The 27,199-nt window shown below is 35.9% G+C and overlaps 2 protein-coding genes across 2 annotated transcripts in view; both read right to left on the bottom strand.

Moving 5' to 3' along the window:
- Positions 1 to 27,199, bottom strand: part of adgrf6 (adhesion G protein-coupled receptor F6) — a 99,110-nt gene that overhangs the window by 54,314 nt on the left and 17,597 nt on the right. Inside the window, exons 13-31 of the mRNA XM_073855388.1 lie at positions 25,474 to 25,620; positions 25,237 to 25,383; positions 25,008 to 25,154; positions 24,744 to 24,890; positions 23,583 to 23,729; positions 22,745 to 22,891; positions 22,263 to 22,409; positions 21,413 to 21,559; positions 20,930 to 21,076; positions 20,136 to 20,282; positions 18,463 to 18,609; positions 17,971 to 18,117; positions 17,494 to 17,640; positions 16,614 to 16,760; positions 15,349 to 15,495; positions 15,016 to 15,162; positions 14,749 to 14,895; positions 14,372 to 14,518; positions 14,070 to 14,216 (exon numbers count right to left, since the gene is read on the bottom strand). Of these exons, the coding sequence (XP_073711489.1) occupies positions 14,070 to 14,216; positions 14,372 to 14,518; positions 14,749 to 14,895; positions 15,016 to 15,162; positions 15,349 to 15,495; positions 16,614 to 16,760; positions 17,494 to 17,640; positions 17,971 to 18,117; positions 18,463 to 18,609; positions 20,136 to 20,282; positions 20,930 to 21,076; positions 21,413 to 21,559; positions 22,263 to 22,409; positions 22,745 to 22,891; positions 23,583 to 23,729; positions 24,744 to 24,890; positions 25,008 to 25,154; positions 25,237 to 25,383; positions 25,474 to 25,620 (2,793 nt within the window). The remainder of the gene's footprint in view (positions 1 to 14,069; positions 14,217 to 14,371; positions 14,519 to 14,748; positions 14,896 to 15,015; positions 15,163 to 15,348; positions 15,496 to 16,613; positions 16,761 to 17,493; positions 17,641 to 17,970; positions 18,118 to 18,462; positions 18,610 to 20,135; positions 20,283 to 20,929; positions 21,077 to 21,412; positions 21,560 to 22,262; positions 22,410 to 22,744; positions 22,892 to 23,582; positions 23,730 to 24,743; positions 24,891 to 25,007; positions 25,155 to 25,236; positions 25,384 to 25,473; positions 25,621 to 27,199) is intronic.
- On the bottom strand, positions 3,370 to 10,527 carry LOC129429687 (adhesion G-protein coupled receptor F1). Its single transcript, XM_055186542.2, has 9 exons — positions 10,391 to 10,527; positions 9,228 to 9,371; positions 8,952 to 9,127; positions 8,689 to 8,859; positions 5,268 to 6,614; positions 5,107 to 5,148; positions 4,810 to 4,869; positions 4,624 to 4,684; positions 3,370 to 3,993 (listed from the first exon to the last, which is right to left on the bottom strand). Exons 2-9 carry the CDS (start codon positions 9,259 to 9,261, stop codon positions 3,926 to 3,928), a joined length of 1,959 nt encoding a protein of 652 aa, XP_055042517.2. The 5' UTR covers positions 9,262 to 9,371; positions 10,391 to 10,527; the 3' UTR covers positions 3,370 to 3,925.

The raw sequence follows: 27,199 nt of genomic DNA on the forward strand, positions 1-27,199 counted from the left end.
GCCAACGTGAAAAAGATTGGATGCCTGGGTCTCTAGGGATCCAATCAGAAACTCATCCAGACCCAGGACAGAGTACATACTGTATAGACACAGCCAATGCAACAAATGACCGAATGGCCAGGCCTAGCATAACGCAAGCATAAGCAAGCATACTTGCGTTGAGCATCTTCTGGTGTAACATATGCTGCACATCAGGATAGCTAGTGTGAAAGAAACAAGGATGAAGCGAATACAGCTCCATACCTCGACAATAGCAGTAGCACAGTAGTACTGGCAGCATGCTGTACACGCATGCGGTTCAGCTGATCTCCGGGTCACTTTTAGCATAGCTAAGCACAATCCATTGAATCTGATTACACCATTAGCATCGCGCTAAAAAATAACCAAAGAGTTTTTCTATTTAAAACTTGACTCTTCTGTAGATACATTGGGCCCTATTTTAACGATCTGAAACGCAAGTCCGAAGCGCAAAGCGCAAGTGACATTGTGGGCGGATCTTGGGCGCTGTTGCTATTTTCCCGGCGGGAGAAATAAGTCTTGCGCCGGGCGCAAATCATTAAGGGGTTGGTCTGAAGTAGGTTCATTATTCATAGGTGTGGTTTGGGCGTAACGTCAAATAAACCAATCAGAACGCTATCCAACATTCCCTTTAAACGCAAGGGCGCAAGTTCCATGGCGGGTTGCTATTATTATGATGGATTTGACAGGCGCACGCCAGGAGCGGTTCACAGCCGATGAGACCGACGTTCTTGTAAGAGCAGTCAAAGACAGAGAAGTTGTTTTGTATGGGGATGGGAGAAACCCGCCCAAATCAGCGTCGGTTAAACAGGCGTGAGAGGAAATAGCCGCAATTGTCTCATCAGCTGCGCCAAGCACTACAATGATGTCAGGAGACGGGGGGATCCCAAGCTTGCCAGCATAAATCGGGCACGCCGGGCACACAGGAGGACATCGCTGCGTCCACCCTCACCGCTGAAAGGGTTTGGGGGCTTTGAAATCGGACACAAGAAACGCAAGCAAGGTCCAACCCCAAAGTACACTTACAAATCAAGTTCACATACATGAAGGTTTCTTATGAAAACATTTTAATTATTATTTAGATAAAATAAACGTAATACAGCCACACAACAAACGTATGAAAATATTTTAATCGTTATTTGCATGATAATTGTTTAACGCTGCCACACAAAATAAATAAAAACTATCACCACAATGCTCACCACAATGATTTCCCTTATCTCATGTATTAATATTTTTTATTGTAACAATTTATGATTTAATGATTTCCCTTATCTTATATTTTTTATTGTAACAATTTATGATTTGCAAAAATAACTGTTGCATCTGTGTAGATTAGATAAGCAATGCGCGTTGTGCACGCTATACATTATGGTCAAGCATGCGCCCTTAAAATAGCATAATGAACCACGCGCAACGCGCCACTGACTTTAGACTAGTTTTTTTTGGTTAGTAGCGCAATTGTTTTTGAAACTGCAAAATAGCAGAAGAGATGGTTTGCGCCGGAGCACGCCTCCTTTTTTGCACTGAACCGCCCAGGGAGCGCAAGTTCATTCCCTAGTTTGCCGACGTGCGTCTGTGGAGGGAAAAACCCGCTGTGCGCCAGTGCAAAATACGAAATGATACATGCGTCACTGACAAAGTCAATTGCGCTGGGTGCAAGATAGGGCCCATTGTGTACTAAGACTGACAAAAATGTAAAAGTTGTTATTTTCTAGGCAGATATGGTTTGGACTATACTCTCATTCTGGCATAATAATCAACGACTTTGCTGATGTAAGATGGCTGCTGCAGGCGTAGTGATATTACGCACTGCCCGAAAATAGTCCCCTGCCATTGAAAGTAACCATGTTTTAATAATATGTCATTCCAAAATAAACTGATACATATTAAAAAATCATCTGCCTTGTACCACAAGCTCTCTGATGTCTCTTTTGTCAGCAACAATTGCAGCCATTTCAAGCGCAAAATCATTTAAGACATGTTTTTCAGCATTAAATAATGGCGCAAATACCAGTCATATCACACGCTCAAACCTTACTAAATCACATTGCATGACTTATTTTAAATAATAACATCCCATGCATTTTGGGTCTCAGAGGGAAACCAGGCTGTTTGCATACCAACTAAACACAATGATGGAAGGAAACTGGTTTAGATTATGAGCCAACCCAAACATATCTAAACCAGCTAAACAAGCTGTTTGGTTTCACTTTAGATTAAACACAAGCGCGTTGAAGTAAGGTTAAAGCTCACAAGAATGTATAAAGGGTTTTAAAGCTACAAGAGTTCTGCCCTATGAAGGCCATTAAGGGATCCTTGTACAAACATAAAATTAATTTTCACATTGTAAAAAAATTCTGTAGATATTACAGTATTACTGGGTATAGGTGGCAACTAGCTGCCAGTAACTTACTGTAGATTTTACATTTATGTTATTTACTGGCAAAAGTTTGTTTTTAGTCTTTATCTTTTACAGTAAGTTACTGGGAACCAGCTGCATAATTGCAGGTTTTATTTACAGTGCATAAATAAATAATATTAAAAAAAAATTTCAAATTTTACTTTTACACCTTTAAAAATGTACAGTTACATCAGGGCAATTCCAAATCTATTTCATTTTAAGATTCTAGTAATAAACTTACTAAAAGCTGACAATGTTAGTGCACCTTAGTTGCCTACATTAATTACTTTATTCCATTAATATGTCAACATTTTATCATTGTGATTACCCAAACACTACAAGCATTACAGTATGTGCCCTGTTCACTGTAATATAACAGTAAACAGTTAATTTAAACTAAATAGTTGCTAACTTACTACTGTAAAAAATGACTCTGGTACAGCAACCAGCTCCGAAAAGAATAAACATCCTGTACTTACATAACTGATACTTTCATCTTTGTCACATATTAACACAAATTATAATTAATTATTGACTTACTGTAAGTGAAAGCATTTATCATTCAACATCACACGAGTAAACACATTATGAAAAGAACACTTATGTCTAAGACACTTACATGGAGTGACACCACTGGTATGTTGCCAAACTTGTCAAATGATCCACCCATAATACTGAAGTAATACGCATTTCTAAACCTGTCATGCTCGCTCTCCCCCCTCATCTTTTGGAAACCGAAATGTTTTTATTTTCCACAAGGTATATCCCCTATTGGAAACTTTACATTCAACATTGTTCTTTTCTAACTGTAGGCAAACTAAAATGTATTAACTTGCAGTACAGAACTGATTCATAAACTAATTCAAACAACTAGATGTTTGTGTCAGGAATGCAGACACGAACCCAGGTGCAGACAGTTTAACCAAAATTTTATTGAGGACAAAAAGATCAACAAAACCCACAAGAGGGCAAAACAACATTAACAAACAAAACACTAGTCTAGACAATAGACTTGACTTGACTTGTTAATCATCCTATTATTGTTTGATTCATGTCACCTACAAGGCGACAAGGGGGCGGGGTCATAGACGAGACAGGCAAGGAACATGACCTGATAAACTAGTTAGAAACTATGACAAGAAAGGGTATTGACAGTTTGTCCATTTTATTAAAAAGAATCACAAGACTCTAAGAGTGATTCATTTGTGAACTAAGTATCATTGATTGTTAAAAGTACTTTCTTTTAAAAAGTAAGACATGTATATGTTGTGTCTAAAAAATAAACCTACCCTGAAAGAAAAATTGTGAAAACTAACCAAATTAACACACGTACCACATAACCACTAACAGCAGTCGTCATTTGCATTATACATTACAAACACATCAACATCAAATCTAACTGTAACACTGAATTTACAGTAATCATCTTTGAACATTAAAATATTTCCTTCCCGAAAATGCAGATGACACACATCACAAAGGCTTTTTTGTTACCAAAGAAGTTCATGTATCTGAGGCACTGAAGTGGTTTGAGGATGTAGCTGTGCTGGGATCAGACGTGTTGAACACATCTGCAAATAGTTGTGTGTTAGAAACGGTTTAATTGCTTTACAGCACTTTTATTCACATGAAGAATACAACAACATACCGTATTTTTCGGTCTATAAACCACGTTTTTTTCATAACTTGGCCCGTGCTGCGTCTTACAATCAGGTGCGCCTTGTAAGTCTTTATGAATTAATTTTGTCATTAATGAGGCATAAATACCGTCTATAGCCGCGAGAGTCTGCCATATGCTGCTTCTGTATTTATGTAATTTAATGGATTCAGTAATGTGGAATGACGAATATGCGAACTTCACGCTAGTTGGCTTGTTCGGTTAATTTAGCCTATTCACCTATGCTATGGTTTATCATTTCAAATAACTGATAATATTACTTTTAACGTACATACATCTATTCAGCCTGCTGTTCTGTGCTATTTTTTAATTGAATAAGTTGCCTCTCCAGATTAAATGTCTGTTCTTCGGCTTGGATTTTGTGAAATAATTTTTTAAATAAACGCGACGTATAGTCTACTGTGACTTATATATGTTTGTCTTCATTACGCATTTTTTAATGATACGGCTTATTCTCCGGTGCAGCTTATAGTCCGGAAAGTACGGTAAGCACATGTTTATTACATTTATATCATGTACTTACTTCTCCTCTGTGTCCTTTGCAAGAAACCCAGTCTATTTGAAAGTGTTCCCGCACTGGTGCTCTGTAATTTAGAGATGTAAAGATAAAGCTTATACGATCAGTCATAACGACCAGATGATTTATTAATGAAGCATTAAATTATTTACAGCAAGATTAAGGTGCTTTACAATATATGATGTCATTTACCCTGGTACGACTGGAAGTGAGGTTCTTTATTGAAAAGTTTCCTGCCAGTGACTCAGTGACCTGCAACAAAAATGATAGCAAGACTTTAGGCTCAGGTAACATGCAGAAAAAACAAAATCCCAGTGATATTGTTCTTGGTATCTTTATCATTATAGTTGTGGTGTAAACTTCACTATTCTCTTTAATTTAGAATGAGAACAGCCCTTAAAATCATTGTTCTGATTTGCAGTATAACAGTTGATCACTGAAATCACAGGTATTTGCCAAGACACACAAAACAACAAAATCAACTCTTACTTTCTTATCTGTTAGCGTTCCAAACACTAAAACAAAGAAGCCCTAGAATTACAAACACATGGTGGAAAAACAGTGTTAAACTTGTAAAACCTGGACATTAATAAATATGCAGCATTTTAATATATAAATAACAATAAAATTAAAGACACAGAAAGTGGTACCTGCAGTGAATTGAGGATTGCAAACACCACATGAATGCCAAAATTACGTGACACCATTGTCCCAATTCCAAATCCCCATGTTATACCAAAGATTGGAGCCAGAATGACCAGACATCGGGCAATGACTACAAGAGTATTACTCTCATCTGATTGAGCACCAACTCCTCTCCTTATCATCTTACACACAACCACAATCAAAACTACAAGGTTAAAGGCAACAATGGTCAGAGCTGGAATGACAAAAGCCAACAGGGCCTTAGATTCAAACCAGTTCAGCCAACATGCATTTTCTTTTGAGACATAGTGTTGAGGTCCAGCTGTGGATGCGACAGTAATAACCGCTATGAGCAAAGGTGCACAATAACCAACAGTGAAGGCAATGACCATCATTTTAGCCCTTGTCATCTGAGAAAAGACCATGACAGTTAGGTAAAGGAGCAAAAGTGCTGAAATGAACATCCAGAAGAAAACAGCCAGGTAAAAAAAGTGCATGAAGAAAACCACTGGACTGCAGCGACCCACTGAGGTTGGCTGCTCTTGGTCTGCAATTGCAGCTCCGATGATAAAACAGATGTTTGCGATCAGCAGCGACACAGCGATATTGACTACGGAGACATGACGCATGTACGACGTGTCATTTCTTCGTATTGACTTCCATACGATCGCCTCAATAATGAGACACAGAATCAAGCTGGCTATTGAAATAGCTACACCAATGTATGTGATATAGGCTAAGGCAAGGTTATCAATTGCAAACGGTGACATCAGGATTGAAAAAGAGGTTGTGTGGTCACATTCACATGTAACTGTTTCATTCCCTGAGAGCTTGACTTTACATCCATTGGAATCCCATCGATCCAGAGAAAAGTTCCAGAAGACACACTGAGGATTTTTCAATGATGTATTTGTAATGTCGAAAGTAAATGAAATGTTGCTAATTGTTTTATCAACCTTAACAACAACCACGTCTCCATTGATGCTGTTTTCTGATGTCCTGCTGTCATTATTAGAAGTATTACGAGTTGGTAAAACGTTGTCAAGTTTTGTGAAGACAATAAGAGTTATAAAGGTTGATTCAGGAACGTTTGGTATCATAATCTGTGTAGTTGAGTTGGGCAGTTGGGAAATTGCATTGAATGAGTTCTGAATTTTAACTCTATTCAACTGAATGGAGGATTGAGTTAATGTAAAATTTACAGTTGACAGTCGATCACTTATATTCTCAATAGCTTGCAGAAGTTTAACGCTGCTGGTGTTTCCTGACATGGTGTTATTCTTATTGTTCAAATCTTTCCAAGTATTGCTGGAATTATCTGACACAATGATGTCCACTGTTTTTAGGAAACTCTAAAAAAAAATGAAATAAAAATGTATTAATTTTTTATACATAATAAAATTACACAACAAACTATTTATTATATGTATATATATGAAGAGTTTGGTTCCAAAACGCAATAAACGCCATTTTTGAAAAAAATGAGTTACTGCCAAAATCATCATTATATCAGGTCATTAGTTAAAAGTAAATTCTTAATTTTACGAAAAATCAAATATCCGCCGTGTTATTCTGTAATCTTTTCTCCCTTTTTTCCAAAAATGCGATAAACGCCACTCCCCCTTTTTTACAGAACGCAATAAATCCCACAGCGCACCATTCACGCAATTTAAACAAACATGGCGGCGTGCTGAGTACATGGAGTCCTAGTTTTCCTCATCTACTTTGTACTTTGTGATCAACAAACTAAACAAAATAATACTTTAATTGCATTGATAAACCTGTGATGGTTTTTTGGGATGGGAAAGAAATGTAAGCCATCAACATCTAATAATTTCCCTGAAAGGCACTCGGGAGACGGGTGCTTGTTCTCCCGACAGCATCAAGCTTCTCATGCTAACACATTGACCCCAGAGGATCTTATGAAAAACTTTCCATAATTTTACTCAAAGTCAACGAAAATCGAGCAGGACCAAAAACATTTTTACAGATGATCGCTGTGAAAGACGTTAAGCGAAGACGTCAAGTAACCGCAATGACAGGGTTCTTAATATGACAAAGTAAGTGTTTTGATTAATAACATTAATGTTTATATTTTTAATTAGTGTGTACAACTAGTCAACTAAATGAATATAACATGGCAAAGATGAATGCACATTTATATAGGCTATTGATTCAATAGATTTATAGCATTTTGAATAAAAACTTGTCATGGATTTATTGCATTTTGTGGAAAAAAATAATCAGTTTTTATAATAAATCTTTGAAAATCAACTTATGGATTTGAATTTTTTATGTTTTTATAACCTAAAGATGCTATGTGAAAGTTTGTAACAGAAAATAGTTGTTTTCATCTTGTCACTTTCTTGGTATAGAAAACACGTTTTTACCAAAATTTGTCAAAATGGATTTATTGCGTTTTGGAACCAAACTCTTCATATATAATTGGGCACAACCTAATGCTTTTTGGTTTTGGCTCAATCATTCAAAAATATTTGAGTTTGATTAATTATATTTTTACACAAGCAACACACACATCTCTGCCACAAATGAACATTTGAAGTTTGTTTCTAGTACTTACCATTCTTGGACAATTACACCAAACGTGACAGAAGTGTAAACATTACAACTTACCCCATAGGTGGGGTTAATTTTAACAGGAATCAACCTATATAACTCTTATTGTCTTCACAAAACTTGACAACATTTTATATGTATATATATATATATATATATATATATATATATAGAGTGTATAATGTATAACATATTATATATATATATATATATATACAGTACAGTGGTGAAAGTAAACAGACCCTCAAATACAAATTGCAGTCAATTTTTTATGACATGGGTTTATATTAATCTATATACATTTAAATTAATATTAAATCTCAAATACTAAGACATTTGTATCCATTTATAATTGAACTATTGTTAGAAAAGGGCTGGATGAATGAATACAGTGTGAATACCTGTCAATTATAGACAGATATATAAACAATATCCACGTCAAGTATATAGACAAAATAGTATTGAAATATTTGCCTGCAAACTTATTTTTTTGCAAGTGTTACAACTAACCCCCCACCTGTTAAAATTAACCCCACCTATGGGGCAAGTTGCAACGTTCACACCCATGCCATGCCTGGTGTAATTGTCCAAGAATGGCAAGCACCAGAAACAAACTTCAAATGTTCATTTGTAGCAGAGATGTGTGTGTTGCTTGTGTAAAAATATAATTAATCAAACTCAAATATTTTTGAATGATGGAGCCAAAACCAAAAAGCTTTAGGTTGTGCCTCGCTCTCCCCTACTATTTGTATTTTTGCAAAGAATTGGTCAGGGATCTGAATATTAATTAGACAGATTGACAAATGACACACAGAGAGACATAGACAGACAGACAGACAGCTAGTTTACCTCCATTACAGGTTTATTGATGGGAATGTTTTTTGACAAATCAGCAATTTTGAAGAGTATGTCAACAATTGTTTGGACAGTTGCAGCAGACTGTGTTATATTAGCATTATTCTGCTCCGCAGCGAGACTGAGGTTTGCCATGAACTCTGGGATCTCACCTACAACCAAGGCCTAAATTACAAAGATCAAAAACTCAAATATCAGACACATTTCAAATGCATAACTTTGTTTTACTAACAGATAAATGATCAGTTATAGATTACCTGAGCTTTGCTTTCAAGATCTTTGATCACTTTGAGTACACAGTTGTCCTGGGTTAGTTTCCATTGTTTTGAATCACATATATACGTTATGCTGCCTTCACTTCCAATGTCACAGGGTCCTTCAGTCATGTTATTTGTTTTTCCAAATCCAAGTTTGTTATCTTCACAATCAAATTCTGGAGATGACAAGTATTTGATTGTCACAAATAATCCAAACATCATATTTCAAAAGAAAACTTGCTGTGGCAGAATATAAATAAGAAGCTCAAGACTTACGTTCTGGGCTTGTCTTTACTGTGACACTTCTCATGCTATAACTGTAATTATAAAGTTTCTGTAAACCCTTGAGTCGACATGTAAAGATTTCATCCTTACAATTGTCCTTTTGGATTTTATGGTCTACTGTAATACAATCTGACCCTGCTTGAAAACAGTGAACACATTTATTGAAAATAATTTAAGGAAATGGTGGATTTAAGGGGCGTTCACATGTTGTGCCTAAAAACGCACTGAAAACGCTAGGAGCGCCACTTTCTCCGTCTTTTCAAAGCGCTCGGGCAGTTGCGCTCCTGAGGCGTCTGTCGTTGGAACGCAATTATGAGCTGCTCCTCCATTTTTTGCTGAGGTTTCAAAGTAACAGAAAAGATGAGAAAGCTGATTGGCTGGTTCTTGTCACATGACCTGCGGTGCGTTTGCTGTATTCTGAAAAGTTAAGATGTTTTAACTCGATGCGTTGCGGTCATGCCTGGAAAAAATGAGTGCGTTGCACCGCGTGCGTGTTGAAACTGCATTGCATGGCTCTCCTGATTTTGCCAAGTGGTTGATGTCCTCAGGGCAACATTATGTTGACCCTGGGACAACATTTCAATCAACCAATCAGATTTTAGAAATAAGTTTACAGTTTGTTTTAAGTTTAAGCTTACAACCAGGATTAACTGTTTCTAGACCATTGTTTTTCACTTATAATGTCCCTCTGATTTTAGGGTTTGGTTATGGTTTAGGTTTTATTTAGAAAAATGTTACCCTGAGGACATCAACCACTTGGCAAAATCAGTTTGAGCCGCGTTGCCTACCGCGCGCGAACTTTAGCACGCAAAGACGTGACATGTGAATGGCCCCTTAAAGTGTCTTCCCATTATAAATAATAACTGCTTAAATACTATTTTATTTATAAAAATGAATCTCTATGGGGCGGTTTCCCGGACCAGGGTTAGCTTAATACAGGACTGGGCCTTAGTTTAATTAGGAAATATAACTAGTTTTAAACAACATGGCTTACTAAAAACATTACCTGTTTGCATCTTGAAGTAAAACAAAGGGCCCTGATGTATTTTAAGATCTGTAAGTGAAAGTTGTTTTCAGTTTGGAGAGCTCTTAAAAGTGTTTTAGTCTAGGACTAGTCTAATCCCTGTCCGGGAAACCGCCCCTTTATGTATAACCTGATTGTTGCACAATGTCATTCAGGACCCATTCAACACTGTAGCCTCCATTAACACAGCATGTGAGCTGAACAGTTCTGTCTTCACAGGGAAAAACTCACTCATTATTTCCCACAGAGATACTGGGTTGTTGTTCGATAACAATATTCTGCCACTGGATGAAAGGTACTGAATTAGCTTGTATGATACAGGAGTATCTGCCTAAGTGGAAAATAAGAGCAGATTGTCAATATGGTAACACTTTACTTCGATAGTCCACTTCAGACACTCTACCAATCACAAGTAACTCTGCAACTACTTATCAACTAAAAATCTTTAGAGAACTAGTAAACTGTCTGCTTAATATCTACTAACACTTGCGATGACAGACATTCAACTGTCTATAAGTATCTTTGCAGGTGCATGTCAACTTATTCCACTAACCCAAACCTCTTCCCTAACCCTTACAGTCTATTAGTACTCTAATGACAGTTAGTTGACTTATACAGTAGTTGCAAATTATTGAAAGTTAGTTGACATGTAGTTATTTAAAGTTAGTAGTTAATGTCTAAAGTGGACTATCACAATAAAGTGTAACCGTCAATATTTGTTGCATAAAGCAAAATTTTCTTTGCCTTAGTTTGGTATGCTGTATGATTTACGCTGAACTATAATGGTTAAACAGGATTATACAGAGACTGTCCTAAAAAAAATGATAACCCCATTCATTATACAAACAGCTTATTGTTTTACAGTTACGTGTTAGGAAAAACGCCCTCTAGTTGCAAGCAGCTTTTTAATTACGGTGGGTATGTTTCAAGACTGTTTGCCTTATGTGTCAGATTAGATGCATTTAATTTTCTGCATTCTTAAAATTAGAAATGGTTTCATAAACATTTATGGTTTTAAAGATATTTTGGATCATCTAACCACACCCCTAGCATACACCCAACCACGTCTCAAAACAAACGTACCACACAAGTAAAAGTACAGTCACAGGAATTGCTTGCATAAACTGACCAATAAACAACAGTATAAAAGTATTATTCATATTATTATTAATTTATGATGTATTTTATTATATGGATTAAAAACATTCATCAAAGTTGATGTTTTCAAATAAAAGCTTTTGCTTTATACAGTAAGCTATCAGTCATTTTGTTATGCACTGTAAGACATCAAAGCACAAAAAAAAACAAAAAAAAAATGGTACTCACCACTGTCACTGTCAGTAGCGCTGTTTACAATGAGAGTTCTACCATTGTTTGTAATGAAGTATTTTGTGCTGTCTGGATCTTTCTCATTTACTTTCCACATTATCGGTCCATCACCAGACTGTGGACAGTTCAGCATCACACTTTCCTGAGGATATATTTTACCTGTTCTATTGGACAGCATCTTTTCTTCTGAAAGTTAAAGCCATTAAGCTGATATCAACATACATGTTAGCAGCTACAGTACACCTGGCTGCTACATAATAAATATGGCAGGACTAATAAATATTTGTCTTTGGATTAAACATACACAACTCTTACCAGACACAGCAAAAGCATTCTCAGATAAAGGGATGCCTGCTTGTAAGAGAGCACCAAACACCTGTGTGTTTGCTGATGTAAAATCAAGACTGTTACTGGTTGCAGATATTATGTAGTCTGTTACAATGCTACCAGGCCTATAGAGTGAAACACACAAAGAGAGTTTAACACAAAGGGTTGAAAACAAAAACTTTAACAGACACTTTTACCTTTAATTGTGAGCATACCTGAAACCAGTGACTCTTACTGAATCTTTAATGTAGTTAGGCAGATGGTCTTGGTATTTTTGGTTGATCTATAAAAACACATTCACACAATGTACTCCAGAAGAGGTGTTATACCACAATTAAAATTAATAAAAAATCTAATTCAAGTTAGGTTTTCTAGCTTTTAAACAAAGTCAAATTAACAAACAATGTTAATTGTTAAACAAACAAATGAACACAACACAGAACCTATTTTATTTATGAAAAACTTACTGTGCTCTCAATGTTTCTTTTATAAAATTTGTAGTTATCAGTGTTGGTTTGAGTTAGACTGAAATCAAAAATCTTATTTATCGTAATTTCCATTCCAATAACTGTGAAGAAAAGATTTTAGCATGTTTATTGTATCAGCAAGTGTAAAAAATATTATGAAAAAAAAATCCAAAATCAAATTACTGATTTACAACTAAATTAACACATTTTATATGTGTATGTTTTAAACTGGATAGAATGAATTGTCATTTATTTTTGGGGAAACCTGAGTAATTTTAACTATTATCAATATGCACATACAGTATTATTTCAATTTAGAGCTAACTTATATTTTTTCTTTACTGTACATACCATTTTGTGGTGTAACTGTAGAAAAAAAGAAAATAAATATTATACTATATAAAATATATTATATATAAAAAACAACAACAAAAGAATTACAATATCTGAATTCAACATATATATTATTTGTAAAAAAAATGTATTATATTTTGGAAGAATGCTATAGAAGTATCAAGCTATTATCACAGACATTCTAATGACAATTTTTGTATATGATATTTTTAAAATAATTAAAATGAATTAAAACAACCAACCTTGATACTAATAATCAAAATCACAATTAAAAGAAAATAGGCATTTACATTCTTCTTTCTGCTTAAGATTGTCGGCATTCACAGAAAAAATTAGTAATAGTAGTTTGCTATCAGAAACATATAGGGCCCTATTTTAACGATCTAAGCGCATTGTCTAAAGCGCACAGCGCAACGTCTAAATGGGTGTGTCCGAATCCACTTTTGCTAATTTAACGACGGGAAAAATGTTTTTTTTTTGCGCCGAGCGCATGGTCGAAAAGGGTAGGTCCTATTGTAATGGGAGTATTTTGGGCGTAACGTGCAGTAAACCAATGAGAGTCACAGCTCTCATCCCCTTTAAAAGCAAGTTGCGCTGGCGCTATGTCTAATCCCTATTTAGATGACGGACTTTGTAAACTGTAAACGTTTCAGCACTTTGGACAGCGTTTTTTTAGCAAAGAGTTTTTGCTAAAAACTGTTTCTCATCTGACCAAATCCACAGGTACAGAGTCATCATATACAATAAATCCGTGAGGTAGCTTTTAAAAACATTTAAAAACAGATGCATTTGTTTAAAGCAAAGCATTTATTGTCTTACCAGGCTACAGGTGAAGCAGCTCTTTGCGCCTTCTAACGTCTCATAATTAGTCCTCATTTATGTCCAAGAGACTCAATAATAATCTTTTACATTCAATCCTTTAATCTTTCATATTTAAAAGCATTTTTGTGCTGCTGCGCATTCATGTACTTTGTGATAAGCAAACCCGCGTTGTCCTCCCGTTTATAGGCGCATATTACTAATGCGCTCTTTAAATAACATAAAACATATTGCGCCATTGACTTTAGACTTTAGACCAGGTTTTTGTTGGTCAATGGCGTAGTCTGTTTTAGTTGCCTCAAAATAGCAACGCGCCAACAATGCGCCTGAACACACCTCGTTTTTCAGACCAGAACACCCATGGGCGCAAAGGGGACGCAAATGCATTTGCTATTTAAACAACGCGGCGCTAAACGTGAAAATTAGGGTGGAAACTAGCGAAAGACACTTGCGTCGCGCATTGCGCTGCATTGCGCCGGGTGTAATATAGAGCCCATAGGCATTTAAGCTCACCTTTGCATGTGTTGTTGACGCTGATGTTGAGATTGGGAAATGTTGCAGTAAATCCATCCAAACATGAGCAACTGTAACCTCCAATTGTATTTGTGCAGTGGGAGTTCGGACCACATACAGATGAATTTACCTGACATTCATCCACATCTAGAAAATGAACAACACAAAGCAAAATAAACAAAATATAATAATAATAATAAAACACATATAATTGTGACAATTTTACATCAAGTATCTAATAAACAATACCCCCCCCCTCCCCCCCAAAAAATGCATATATTATTGCGATATCAAACACTTACCAGAACATGGGTTACTATTACTAACAGTTTCATTCATCTTTGTAACATTATATCCTCTCAAACAAGAGCATGAGTAGCTTCCATTGTAATTCTGACAATATGAGTTTGGTCCACAAACAGACAATGAGTTGAGACATTCATTAATTTCTGAAATGAAACAATTGACAAATTTAACATTATTAGCCTAATGTATTTTTTACAGTATATAAACAATCACAAAGAATATGCTTAGTCTTTCTACTTTAGCATCAACTTGCAGTTCTGAATTATGAAGTATAAATAGAAACCAAAGGTTCAGAATCTCCACTGTTAGTCATACAAAAAATTTGATCATTAATGATTGACAGACATTACACAGAAATAAGGCCCAAACACACCTATGCATGTGTTATTGATGCGAATGCTGAGTTTTGGAAAAGTTGCAATAAATCCCTCCAAACATGAGCAATTGTAACCTCCATTTACATTTGTGCAGTTGGAGTTTGGACCACATACAGATGAATTCACCTGACATTCATCCACATCTGGAAAATGAACAACACAAAGCAAAATTAACAAAATATAAAAAAACGTAATCAATAAAACACCTACAATTGTGACAATTTTACATCAAATATCTAATAAAAAATTTAAAAGATGCTTACCAGTACACGGGTTACTATTACTAACAGTTTCATTCATCTTTGTAACACTATATCCTTTCCAACAAGAGCATGAGTAGCTTCCATTGTAATTCTGACAATATGAGTTTGGTCCACACACCAAAGATGAGTTGAGACATTCATTGATATCTGAAGTGAAACAATTGACAAATTTAACATTATTTATCTAATGTATTTAAGTTACTAATGTATTTATCAAATGTATTATTTACAGTATGTACATATAGGTTCAGAATCTCAACTGTCAGCCATACAAATAAAATATTGGTAAATAATGATTGACAGACAATAAACCGAAGTTAAGCAATAACTCACCTGTGCATGTGTTATTAATGCTAATGGTGAGATTTGGGAATGTTGCAGTAAATCCATCCAAACAAGAGCAATTATAACCTCCATTTACATTTGTGCAGTTTGAGTTTGGACCACATACAGATAAATTAACCTGACATTCATCCACATCTGGAAAGGGAACAAAAAGATCTAAAATGACTTTGATATAAAAAAAACTTTTCCTGATCAATAAAACAAATCAAATTTTCACACAGAATATTCTTATTCTGTTAGTGTTAGCATCCATACTGCCAGTACTGATTTAGCACAAAAAGAAACAAAGATAAGAAGCACACACAGATATTAAGGTATAATTATTGTTAATTTTGATAGCAACTATCACAAAAAACATTTACTGGCAACCTTTATTATATGCCATTAATGAAAAATCTGACACAAATTTGGAATTGTGAAATAACACAATTTCCAGGCGTGGAAAAGTTTTGGAAAAAAATAAAACCAGAGGGTTTTGAAAAAGTCATTGACATTTGTGTCACAAAACTTTGATTAAAGAATGTATAACTGTTAATATTGTTTAAACAACACTTAAGGTACGTGAGTGATGTCCCGTTTGTATCTGTACTACACACATAATAACATGATGTCTGTGTAGTTTGCTTTATATTGACTGTAATGTTCATTAAAATATAGCTTGAGTGACCGGATGGAATTCAAGCGTAGTTCAGGCAGACCACTGATCGCTAACTACTCCAGCTGACGCTCAGCTGCTTAATCACTCTCACCTGCTTTAATCAACAGTATTTAAGCAGTCAATCAGACGCTCTGTAGCTACTCTGTCGCACAGACAATTTCACCCACCACCTCCCCTTCACCTCCAATATCTCAGTTTTCACAACCATTAAACCCCTTTTTAATTATTGTATTTGTAGCATACTAAAATGTTGGTTATGTGAGGCTGGGGGACACATGCAAAGGATGCATCTTAAAGGTGCAGTATGACAACCGAGCCCCTTGATTCCTCAGCCTTTGGCCAAATTCAGATATTTGTTATAATATATAAATATATTATATAATTTGGTATTCTTAAGTGGTCCTGACTGAAATAACCTTATTGATAAAAATGTTGACAGTTTTTTTATAGATTAATGCTGGACAAATATGCCCAGACTCAGACAACTTGAGTGAAAAAAATTCTAAATATAACATAATAGACATTAAACACATTACTAAGATTAAGATCAAATTAAATACAGTAGATTGCAAAATCAACACTAGCTAGATCTCACCTGTGCATGTGTTATTGATGCTGAGGGTGAGATTTGGGAATGTTGCAGTAAAGCCATCCAAACATGAGCAACTGTAACCTCCATTTACATTTGTGCAGTTGGAGTTTGGTCCACATACAGATGAATTCACCTGACATTCATCCACATCTGGAAAATGAACAATGGAGGTAAGGGATTTATTTAGGAGCGTTGCAACAAAGGTCTTAACTGTCACCCTTACCTAAGTGTTTATACTAAGTATTTTACGGTAGTCTCTGCCAAAACATGGCAGCGGAGAAGCGGTTGCTATAGTAACAAAATCTCACAGCGTAAACAAATCAACGCATGCAGCTCAACAGACGGCGGATTTGTGTATAATGAAACATCGCAAATAACTGTAAAGTGCCGCATGTATAAAACCTGAAAGTAATTCAAACTTGAAGCACTTTAGATTAACGGATGATCAAACCGCTTTTCTCTTAATAAATGCGCATCACATTTCTCTAAGGGATTATTTAGATCGTTAGAAATGCGCGTTGGGACTTCATTTTCTTAAATAACCATAAAATCAGCCATCGCGTGTGACATTAAGGGACCTGTTATAGTCCCTTAAGTTTTACAGGGAAAATGGGACTTAAGTACTTTGTAGCAACGCATAGCAAAACTTAAGGTAATACTTTAGCATTTAAGGGTAAATACTTATTGACAGCCTTAAGGTTCACTTAAGGGTTTTTCTTGCAACCCATTTTTTATTAAGGGCACCCTTAACCTTATATTTAAGGGATTTCTTAGCTTAAGGACTTTCATGCAACCGGGCACTGAACTTCAACTGACATACAAAAAACCTATATTGGTTATTAATGATGGACAGACAATACACAAGTGTGTAGCAATAACTCACCTGTGCATGTGTTATTGATGCTGATGGTGAGATTAGAGAATGTTGCAGTAAATCCATCCAAACATGAGCAATTGTAACCTCCATTTACATTTGTGCAGTTGGAATTTGGACCACATATAGATGGACTGACCTGACATTCATCCACATCTGGAAATTCAGATAAAAAAAACCTGAAGATTATTTTCGCACTTGTAGTTAGGTTGTCTTAATTTATTTGGTCTGAATCAATTTACTTTGTTCACACTGGACTTTTTAACAGCTAACTAAACCTTAAGGCATAAAGAGATCATAATGATATGACCCTATTTCTTATGTGAAACTTTTCTTATTGATGAACATAAACATATGTGTGTGCCAAGAGCATTCAGTTAATATGATTATTTCATTTATGACAGAGATGTCATTATGTGGCTGTTGACTTTGATGTCTTCATTATTATTGACAATTAGAGAACCCAGATTTGATGTGAGATCTTACCTGTGCATGTGTTATTGTTGCTGATGATGAGATTTGGGAAAGTTGCAGTAAATCCATCCAAACATGAGCAATTGTAACCTCCATTTACATTTGTGCAGTTGGACTTTGGACCACATACAGATGGACTGACCTGACATTCATCCACATCTAAAAAAAGAAAATAGCAAATGCGGATAAAAATATTATGAAGATTGTGTTTACACTTCTAGTTCGGTTGTCTTGGTTCATTTGGTCCAGGTCAGTTTACTTAATGTTTACACTGGAATTTATAACAGCTAAACTAACCTTAAGGCATAAACAAGAGATCAAAATGATATGACCCTTCTCTTATGTGAAAGTATTTGATGAACATAAACATACATGTGTGTGACAAGAGCATTCAGTAACTGTGATTATTTTATGTTTGACAGAGGTGTCATTTAGTGGCTGTTGACTTTGGTGTCTTCATTATTATTGACAATTAGAGAACCCAGATCTGATGTAAGATCTCACCTGTGCATGTGTTATTGATGCTGATGGTGAGATTTGGGAATGTTGCAGTAAATCCATCCAAACATGAGCAACTGTAACCTCCATTTAAATTTGTGCAGTTGGAGTTTGGACCACATACAGATGAATTCACCTGACACTCATCCACATCTAGAAAAAGAATAGCAAATTCAGATGAAGAATATCATGAAGATTGCTTTTGCACTTGTAGTTAAGGGGCCCTATTTTAACGATCTGAAACGCAAATGCGAAGCGCAAAGAGCAAGGGACTTTGTGGGCAGATCTTGGGCGCTGTTGCCATTTTCCCGGAGGAAGAAATAACTCTTGCGCCAGGTGCAAATTAATAAGGGGTTGACTGAAGTAGCTTCATTATTCATAGGTGTGGTTTGTGTCACCCCGGGAAACAGGAATCAGGACACATACGCAGGGTTCACACAAAAGGATAACATTTAATATAAATAACATAGAAAACAAACACGGGAACCAAAGCACGGGCAGAATAAATAAACAGGAACAGACAGGATGGAGACAAATGACGACAATGATCCGGCAAGTGAGTATAGCACAAACAGGGGTATAAATACAGACAAACTAACAATGCACAGGTGAGATGAGGAAGGTAATTAATCAATGAATAGTCCAGGTGATGGTAATCGGAACAGACACAAAACATGACACGGATTTAACCGTGACAGTTTGGGCGTAACGTCAAATAAACCAATCAGAACGTCATCCAACATTCCCTTTAAACGCAAGTGCGCAAGTTCGATGGCGGGTTGCTATTATTATGATGGATTTACCAGGCGCACGCCAGGAGCGGTTCACAGCCGAGGAGACCCACGTTCTTGTAAGAGCAGTCAAAGACAGAGAAGCTGTTTTGTATGGGGATGGGAGAAACCCGCACAAATCTGCGTCGGTTAAACAGGCGTGGGAGGAAATAGCCACAATTGTCTCATCAGCTGGCATCCCCAGGACGTTGCGCCGCAAGCGCTACAATGATGTCAGGAGACGGGGGAATCCCAAGCTTGCCAGCATAAATCGGGCACGCCGTGTAACGGGAGGTGGATCTGCCTCTACACAGGACCTGACACCAGCAGAGGACATCGCTGCGTGCACCCTCACCGCTGAAAGCCAAGAAATGCAAGTAGTCCAAGTATACTTACAAATCAAGTTCACATACATTAAGGTTTCTTATGAAAACATTTTAATAATTACTTACATAAAATACACATAATACAGCCAAACGACAAACTTATGAAAATATTTTAATCGTTATTTGCATGATAATTTTTTAACGCAGCCACACAAAATAAATAAAAACTATCACCACAATGCTCACCACAATGATTTCCCTTATCTTATGTGTTCATATTTTTTATTGTAACAATTTATGATTTGCAAAAATAACTGTTGCATCTGTGTAGATTAGGTAAGCAAAGTGTGTGCGCGTTGTGCACGCTATACATTATGGTCAAGCATGCGCCCTTAAAATAGCATAATGAACAACGCGCAACACGCCACTGACTTTAGACTAGTTTTTTTCTGGTCAGTGGCGCAATTGTTTTTTGAAACTGCAAAATAGCATCAGGGATGGTTTGCGCCGGAACACACCTCCTTTTTTGCGCTGAACCGCCCAGGGAGATGACAAAATCAACACTAGCTAGATATTACTGTACCTGTGCATGTGTTATTGATGCTGATGATGAGATTTGGGAATGTTGCTGCAAAACCATCCAAACATGAGCAATTGTAACCTCCATTTGTATTTGTGCAGTTGGAGTTTGGTCCACATACAGATGAATTCACCTGACATTCATTCACATCTGGAAAAGAAACAATACAAAGTAAAATGAACAAAATATTTAAAAAAAATAATTAATAAAACACATACAATTGTGACAATTTTACATCAAGTGTCGGATAAACAATATCCAGCTGCAGTCCACTCTTTGTGAATCTCCCCCACATTTTTGAATGAGGTTTTGTTTCACAATCATCTCCAGTGTGCGGTTATCCCTATTGCTTGTACACTTTTTTATACCACATCTTTTCCTTCCATTCGCCTCTCTATTAATGTGCTCGGATACAGAGCTCTGTGAACAGCCAGGCTCTTTTGCAATAACCCTTTGTGTTTTGCCCTCCTTGTGCAAGGTGTCAATGGTCGTCTTTTGGACAATTGTCAAGTTAGCAGTCTTCCCCATGGTTGTGTAGCATACTAGACTAAGAGACCATTTAAAGGCCCGCAAATATTATCACTCCCATCAGCGCTTTTTGAAATTGCACACTCACATTAATTTGCCACGTTTAGTAAATTTGGCCCTTAGTCTTTTTACTTTAGCATCAACAACACTAGTACTGAATTATGAAGTACAAATAGAAACAAAAGTTCAGAACTTCAACTGTCATACAAAAAATGTTCTTGGCTATTAATGATTGACAGACAATACACAAGTGTGTAGCAATAACTCACCTGTGCATGTGTTATTGATGCTGATGATGAGATTTAGAAATGTTGAAGTAAATCCATCCAAACATGAGCAACTGTAACCTCCATTTACATTTGTGCAGTTGGAGTTTGGTCCACATACAGATGGACTGACCTGACATTCATCCACATCTGGAATGAGCAAATTCAGATGAAAAATAACATAAAGTTTGTGTTTGCACTTGTAGTTAGGTTGTCTTGATTCATTTGGTCCGGATCAGTTTACTTAATGTTTACACTAGAATTTATAACAGCTAACCAAACTTAAGGCATAAACAAGAGATTTAAAATAATATGACCCTTTTCTTATGTAGTATTTGATGAACATAAATATACATGTGTGTGCCAAGAGCATTCAGTTATTATGATTATTTCATGATTGACAGAAGTATAATTTAGTGGCTGTTGAGTTTAATGTCTTCTTTATTATTGACAATTAGAGGACCCAGATCTGATGTGAGATCTCACCCGTGCATGTGTTATTGATGCTGATGGTGAGATTTGGGAATGTTGCAGTAAATCCATCCAAACATGAGCAATTGAAACCACCATTTACATTTGTGCAGTTGGAATTTGGTCCACATACAGATGAATTCAGCTGACACTCATCCACATCTGTAAAGGGAACAAAAAGATCTAAAATGACTTCAATATAAAAAACTTATCCTGATCAATAAAACAAATACAATTCTGACACAGAATATTCTTATTCTGTTAGTGTTAGCATCCATACTGCCAGCACTGATTTATTTAGCCCCAAAAAAAGATAAGAAGCACACACAGATATTAAGGTATAATTATTGTTAATTTTGATAGCAACTATCACAAAAAAACATTTACTGACAACCTTTTTTATATGCCATTAATGAAAATCTGACACAAATTTGGAATTGTGAAATAAAACAATTTCCAGGCGTGGAAAAGTTTTGGAAAAAAATAAACCCAGAGAGTTTTGGAAAAGTCATTTACATTTGTGTCACAAAACCTGGATTAAAGAATGTATAATTGTTAATATTATTAAAACAACAGTTAAGGTACGTGACTGATGACGTCCCGGGTTTCTCCCTACCACACACATCATAACATGCTGTCTGTATAGTTTGTTTTATATGGACTGTAATGTTCATTAAAATAATCTTATTGATAAAAAATATTTGACAGTTTTTATTTACTAATGCTGGAAAAATATGTTCAGACTGTCAATCAACTTAAGTGGAACAAATTGTAGGCTACTAAATATAACATAATAGACATTAAACACATTACTAAGATAAAATTAAACAAAGAGATGACAAAATCAACACTAGCTAGATATTACCTGTGCATGTGTTATTGATGCTAATGATGAGATTTGGGAATGTTGCAGTAAATCCATCCAAACATGAACAATTGTAACCTCCATTTACATTTATGCAGTTGGAGTTTGGACCACATACAGATGGACTGACCTGACATTCATCCACATCTAGAAAAAGAATAGCAAATTCAGATGAAAAATAACATGAAGATTGTGTTCACACTTGTAGTTAAGTTGTTTTGGTTCATTTGGTCTGGATCAGTTTACTTAAGTGTTTACACTGGAATTTATAACAGCTAACCAAACCTTAAGGCATAAACAAGAGATCAAAATGATATGACCCTTTCTTATGCAGTATTTGATAAACATACATGTGTGTGCCAAGAGCATTCAGTTAATATGATTATTTCATGTTTGAAAGAGGTGTCATTTAGTGTCTGTTGACTTGAATGTCTTCGTTATTATTGACAATTACAGAACCCAGATCTGATGTGAGATCTCACCTGTGCATGTGTTATTGATGCTGATGGTGAGATTTGGGAATGTTGCAGTAAATCCATCTAAACATGAGCAATTGTAACCTCCATTTACATTTGTGCAGTTTGAGTTTGGACCACATACAGATGGATTCAGCTGACATTCATTCACATCTGGAAAGGGAACAACAAGATCTAAAATTACTTCAATATTAAAAAAACTTTCCTAATTGATAAAACAATTACAATACTGACACAAAATATTCTTATTCTGTTAGCGTTAGCATCCATACTGCCAGCACTGATTTATTTAGCACAAAAAGAAACAAAGATAAGAAGCACTAACAGATATTAAGCTAGAATTGTTGTTAATTTTGATAGCAACTATCACAAAAACATTTAATGGCAACCTTTTTTATATGCCATTAATGAAAAATCAAACAAATTTGGAATTGTGAAATAAAAAATTTCCAGGCGTGGAAAAGTTTTGGAAAAAAAAACCCAGAGTGTTTTGGAAAAGTCATTGACATTTGTGTCATAAAACCTGTATTAAAGAATGTATAATTGTTAATATTGTTTAAACAACACTTAAGGTACGTGACTGATGTCCCGAGTTTATCCGTACCACACACATCATAACATGCTGTCTGTATAGTTTGCTTTATATTGACTAATGTTCTTAAAATAATCTAATTGATAAAAAAGGACAGTTTTTTATAGACTAATACTGGACAAATATGCCCAGACTCACTCAACGTAAGTGAAAAAAGTACTAAATATAACAAAATAGACATTAAATACATTACTAAGATTAAGATCAAATTAAATACAGTAGATGACAAAATCAACACCAGCTAGATCTCACCTGTGCATGTGTTATTGATGCTGATGGTGATATTTGGGAATGTTGAAGTAAATCCATCCAAACATGAGCAATTGTAGCCTCCATTTACATTTGTGCAGTTGGAATTTGGTCCACATACAGATAAATTAACCTGACATTCATCCACATCTGGAAAGAGAATAGCAAATTCAGATGAAAAATATCATGAAGATTGTTTTCACACTTGTAGTTGAGTTGTTTTGGTTCATTTGGTCCGGATCAGTTTACTTAATGTTTACACTGGAGTTTTTTACAGCAAACTGAACCTTAAAGGAATAGTCTACTCATTTTCAATATTAAAATATGTTATTACCTTAACTAAGAATTGTTGATACATCCCTCTATCATCTGTGTGCGTGCACGTAAGCGCTGGAGCGCGCTGCGACACTTCGATAGCATTTAGCTTAGCCCCATTCATTCAATGGTACCATTAAGAGATAAAGTTAGAAGTGACCAAACACATCAACGTTTTTCCTATTTAAGACGAGTAGTTATACGAGCAAGTTTGGTGGTACAAAATAAAACGTTGCGCTTTTCTAAGCGGATTTAAAAGAGGAACTATATTTTATGGCATAATAGCACTTTTGGGAGTACTTTGACTCGGCGCAGTAACACCCTCCCTCTCCCATTATGAGATTGAGAAGGGGAGCGGACTTTTCAGGCGAGTCGAAGTACTCCCAAAAGTGCTATTATAATGTCATATATGTCTATGTGTTTTACATATATTCTCATATATGCAGCAAACATACATGGGCACTGACATTATATATGTAATTTACATATATTGACATATATTACATTTCTGTATGGGTGTTGCAGATTGAGTTTGGACCACAGACCGCAAGTATCTCATCACATTCATCCACATCTTTATAACAGAAAAAAATATGTAAATTGTCTGTTTTTGCCATTTGTCCCTATTAGCAGAGTACACAGTTTGCGTAGGCCATCAACTATAGGGGGCACGATCTCTGTTGCTCAGAAAGGACACCAACACAATTCACAAGGAGTTTTATGTATGCTTCAAATTATTTTAAATGAGATCATAAACCTTATCAAGAAGGCACATTGAATGAGACAAAATAAATCTGAAAGTAAAAACTATATATGATAAAAGGTTTAATTTAGCACTTCAGCTCATACCTCTGCATGGGTTACTGATGTTTATAGGGAGGTTCAGGTATGTTACATTATATCCACTCATACACGAGCAATTGTAACTACCATCAGTGTTGTTGCAGATTGAGTTTGAACCACAGACTGCAGGAATCGCAACACATTCATCCACATCTTTAAAAACAAAAACAAAACAAAGTTAATATTAACACATTAAAATTATGCAACATCATAAAGATGAAAACAACTTTTGTGATTTAAAAAAATACATATAACTATTTAAAAACATACCAATGCATGGGTTACTGTTACTTATATTTTGAGATACATCAGTGATGTTATATCCTTCCCAACAAGAGCACGAGTAACTTCCATTGTAGTTGTGACAGTAAGTGTTCGGCCCACATGTTGATGATGGGTCAAGACAATCATTAATATCTAAAAGAAATTTTGAGAAGACAAAAGTTACAGGTAACTGAATTCAGGTAACTGGATCCAAACCCTCAGCTGTCAATCATACCTCTGCATGGGTTACTGATGTTTATAGGGAGGTTCAGGTCTGTTACATTATATCCACTCATACACGAGCAATTGTAACTCCCAGCAGTGTTGTTGCAGATTGAGTTTGGACCACAAATCTCAGGAATCTCAACACATTCATCCACATCTTTATTACAGAAATAAAAAATATTTTAGATAGATAGAAATCTAGGAAAGACTGTAACAAATTGTCCAGCACTTCAGCAGTCAGTCATACCCGTGCATGGGTTACTGATGTTTATAGGGAGGTTTGGGTCTGTTACATTATATCCACTCATACACCAGCAATTGTAACTCCCAGCAGTGTTGTTGCAGATTGAGTTTGGACCACAGATCTCAGGAATCTCAACACATTCATTCACATCTTTAAAAAAAGTAAATATGTACACATTAAATTCATGCAACATTGTAAAGACAACTTCTTTAATGATTTAAAAAATACAGATATACAGAACATACCAATGCATGGGTTAATGTCACTAATATTTTGATTTCCATCAATGATGTCATGTCCTTTCAAACAAGAGCATATATCTCTGCATGGGTTAATTATGTTTAAAGGGAGATTCTGGGGCCTCATTTATATGCTGTGTTGAAAACATCCTAAATTAGATTTTTTTTACGTTCATTTCTCAAAAGGTGCATGTGTGATTTATAAAACAAATGTAATCAAGCAAGCACGTGTTTGCCTCACTTTCTGACGTGAAATGTATAAATCGTAAATGAACTTGAAATTGTTGCCACCTGAACAGTTGCCCAATTAATGTTATTGGTATAAAAAGAGTACCTGTCAATGTTTAAATCCTTTAAGAGCAGCGAGAATGGTTTATATTTTCAAATACCTGCAGCAATCAGACAAGCAAAAGGACGTACGTCTGCTTAGTGTCACGTTCCTATCTGTGTCCATTGCATGTTTTGAGTTTCACCTTCCTAGATTAGTTATCCTCTGTTAGTTAGGCCAAGTCCACACGGACACGGATATATTTATAACCGGAGTTTTCCCTAAAAAAAAATCCCGTCCACACGTGCTCGGTTTAAATTAAATATTCATCCACACGATAAGGCAAAAGCACGCTATCAAGCGCTGTCAAGAGCATGCCACACCAGCAGGCGGGGATATAACCTAAATCGTGTTCCATGTTAGAAGCCCTGTTAGCACAGTTATTATTAGCAAGATACGTCCGCCATTGCACAGAATCATCAACAAAGCAGTCAGCGGCGCACAATCTTGACGTCAAACACAGTGGATAACAGCGCACACTATGACGTCGCAAGGCAAAACCCCCGGTTTTACTCTCTACACGATACCACTGTAACCGGGGTTTCTTAAAAGCTCACCCTGGCCGGGGTTTTCAAATATGCTCGGTTTCAGTGCCCTGATACTGCAGTTTCGTGTGGACGAACGGCTGAACCGCGTGAAAAAACTCACGGTTACAAAAATACCCGTGTCCGTGTGGACTAGGCCTTAGTCATCATCCTCTGTTCATCTGTCTAATTGTCAACACCTGTTTATCATTAATTATCTAGTTTAGAGCCCTATTTAAGTTGTGCTTGTTTCAGTCTTCCTTGTCCGGTCTCAGTTGTGTTAGTTAGCAAAGTGTGTTCATGCTGTGTTGTGAATTCATCCTGCTTTTGAAAGTAAAGTTTATATGTTATTTGGAAACTACTTGTCTTCTTCTTAGCACACACACGTATGTGACACTTAGGCCCTGACATAATGCTAAGCACTTTTCCACGTCAAAGACAGTTTTTATTAATGTGGATTTTGCCGTGGGTTTTTAAATAAGCCCCCAGGTCTGTAACATTATGTCCACTCATACACGAGCAATAGTAACTCCCAGCAATGGGAAAGGTTATGGGACGTGGCTGTGAGTGTAAGATACTCTTACTAAATATATTAATCTCCCAGGCTGGCTATGTTAAACCCTTCAACATTGCCTATA

Source organism: Misgurnus anguillicaudatus, chromosome 18 (assembly GCF_027580225.2).
Source record: "Misgurnus anguillicaudatus chromosome 18, ASM2758022v2, whole genome shotgun sequence".
Classification (NCBI taxonomy): domain Eukaryota; kingdom Metazoa; phylum Chordata; class Actinopteri; order Cypriniformes; family Cobitidae; genus Misgurnus; species Misgurnus anguillicaudatus.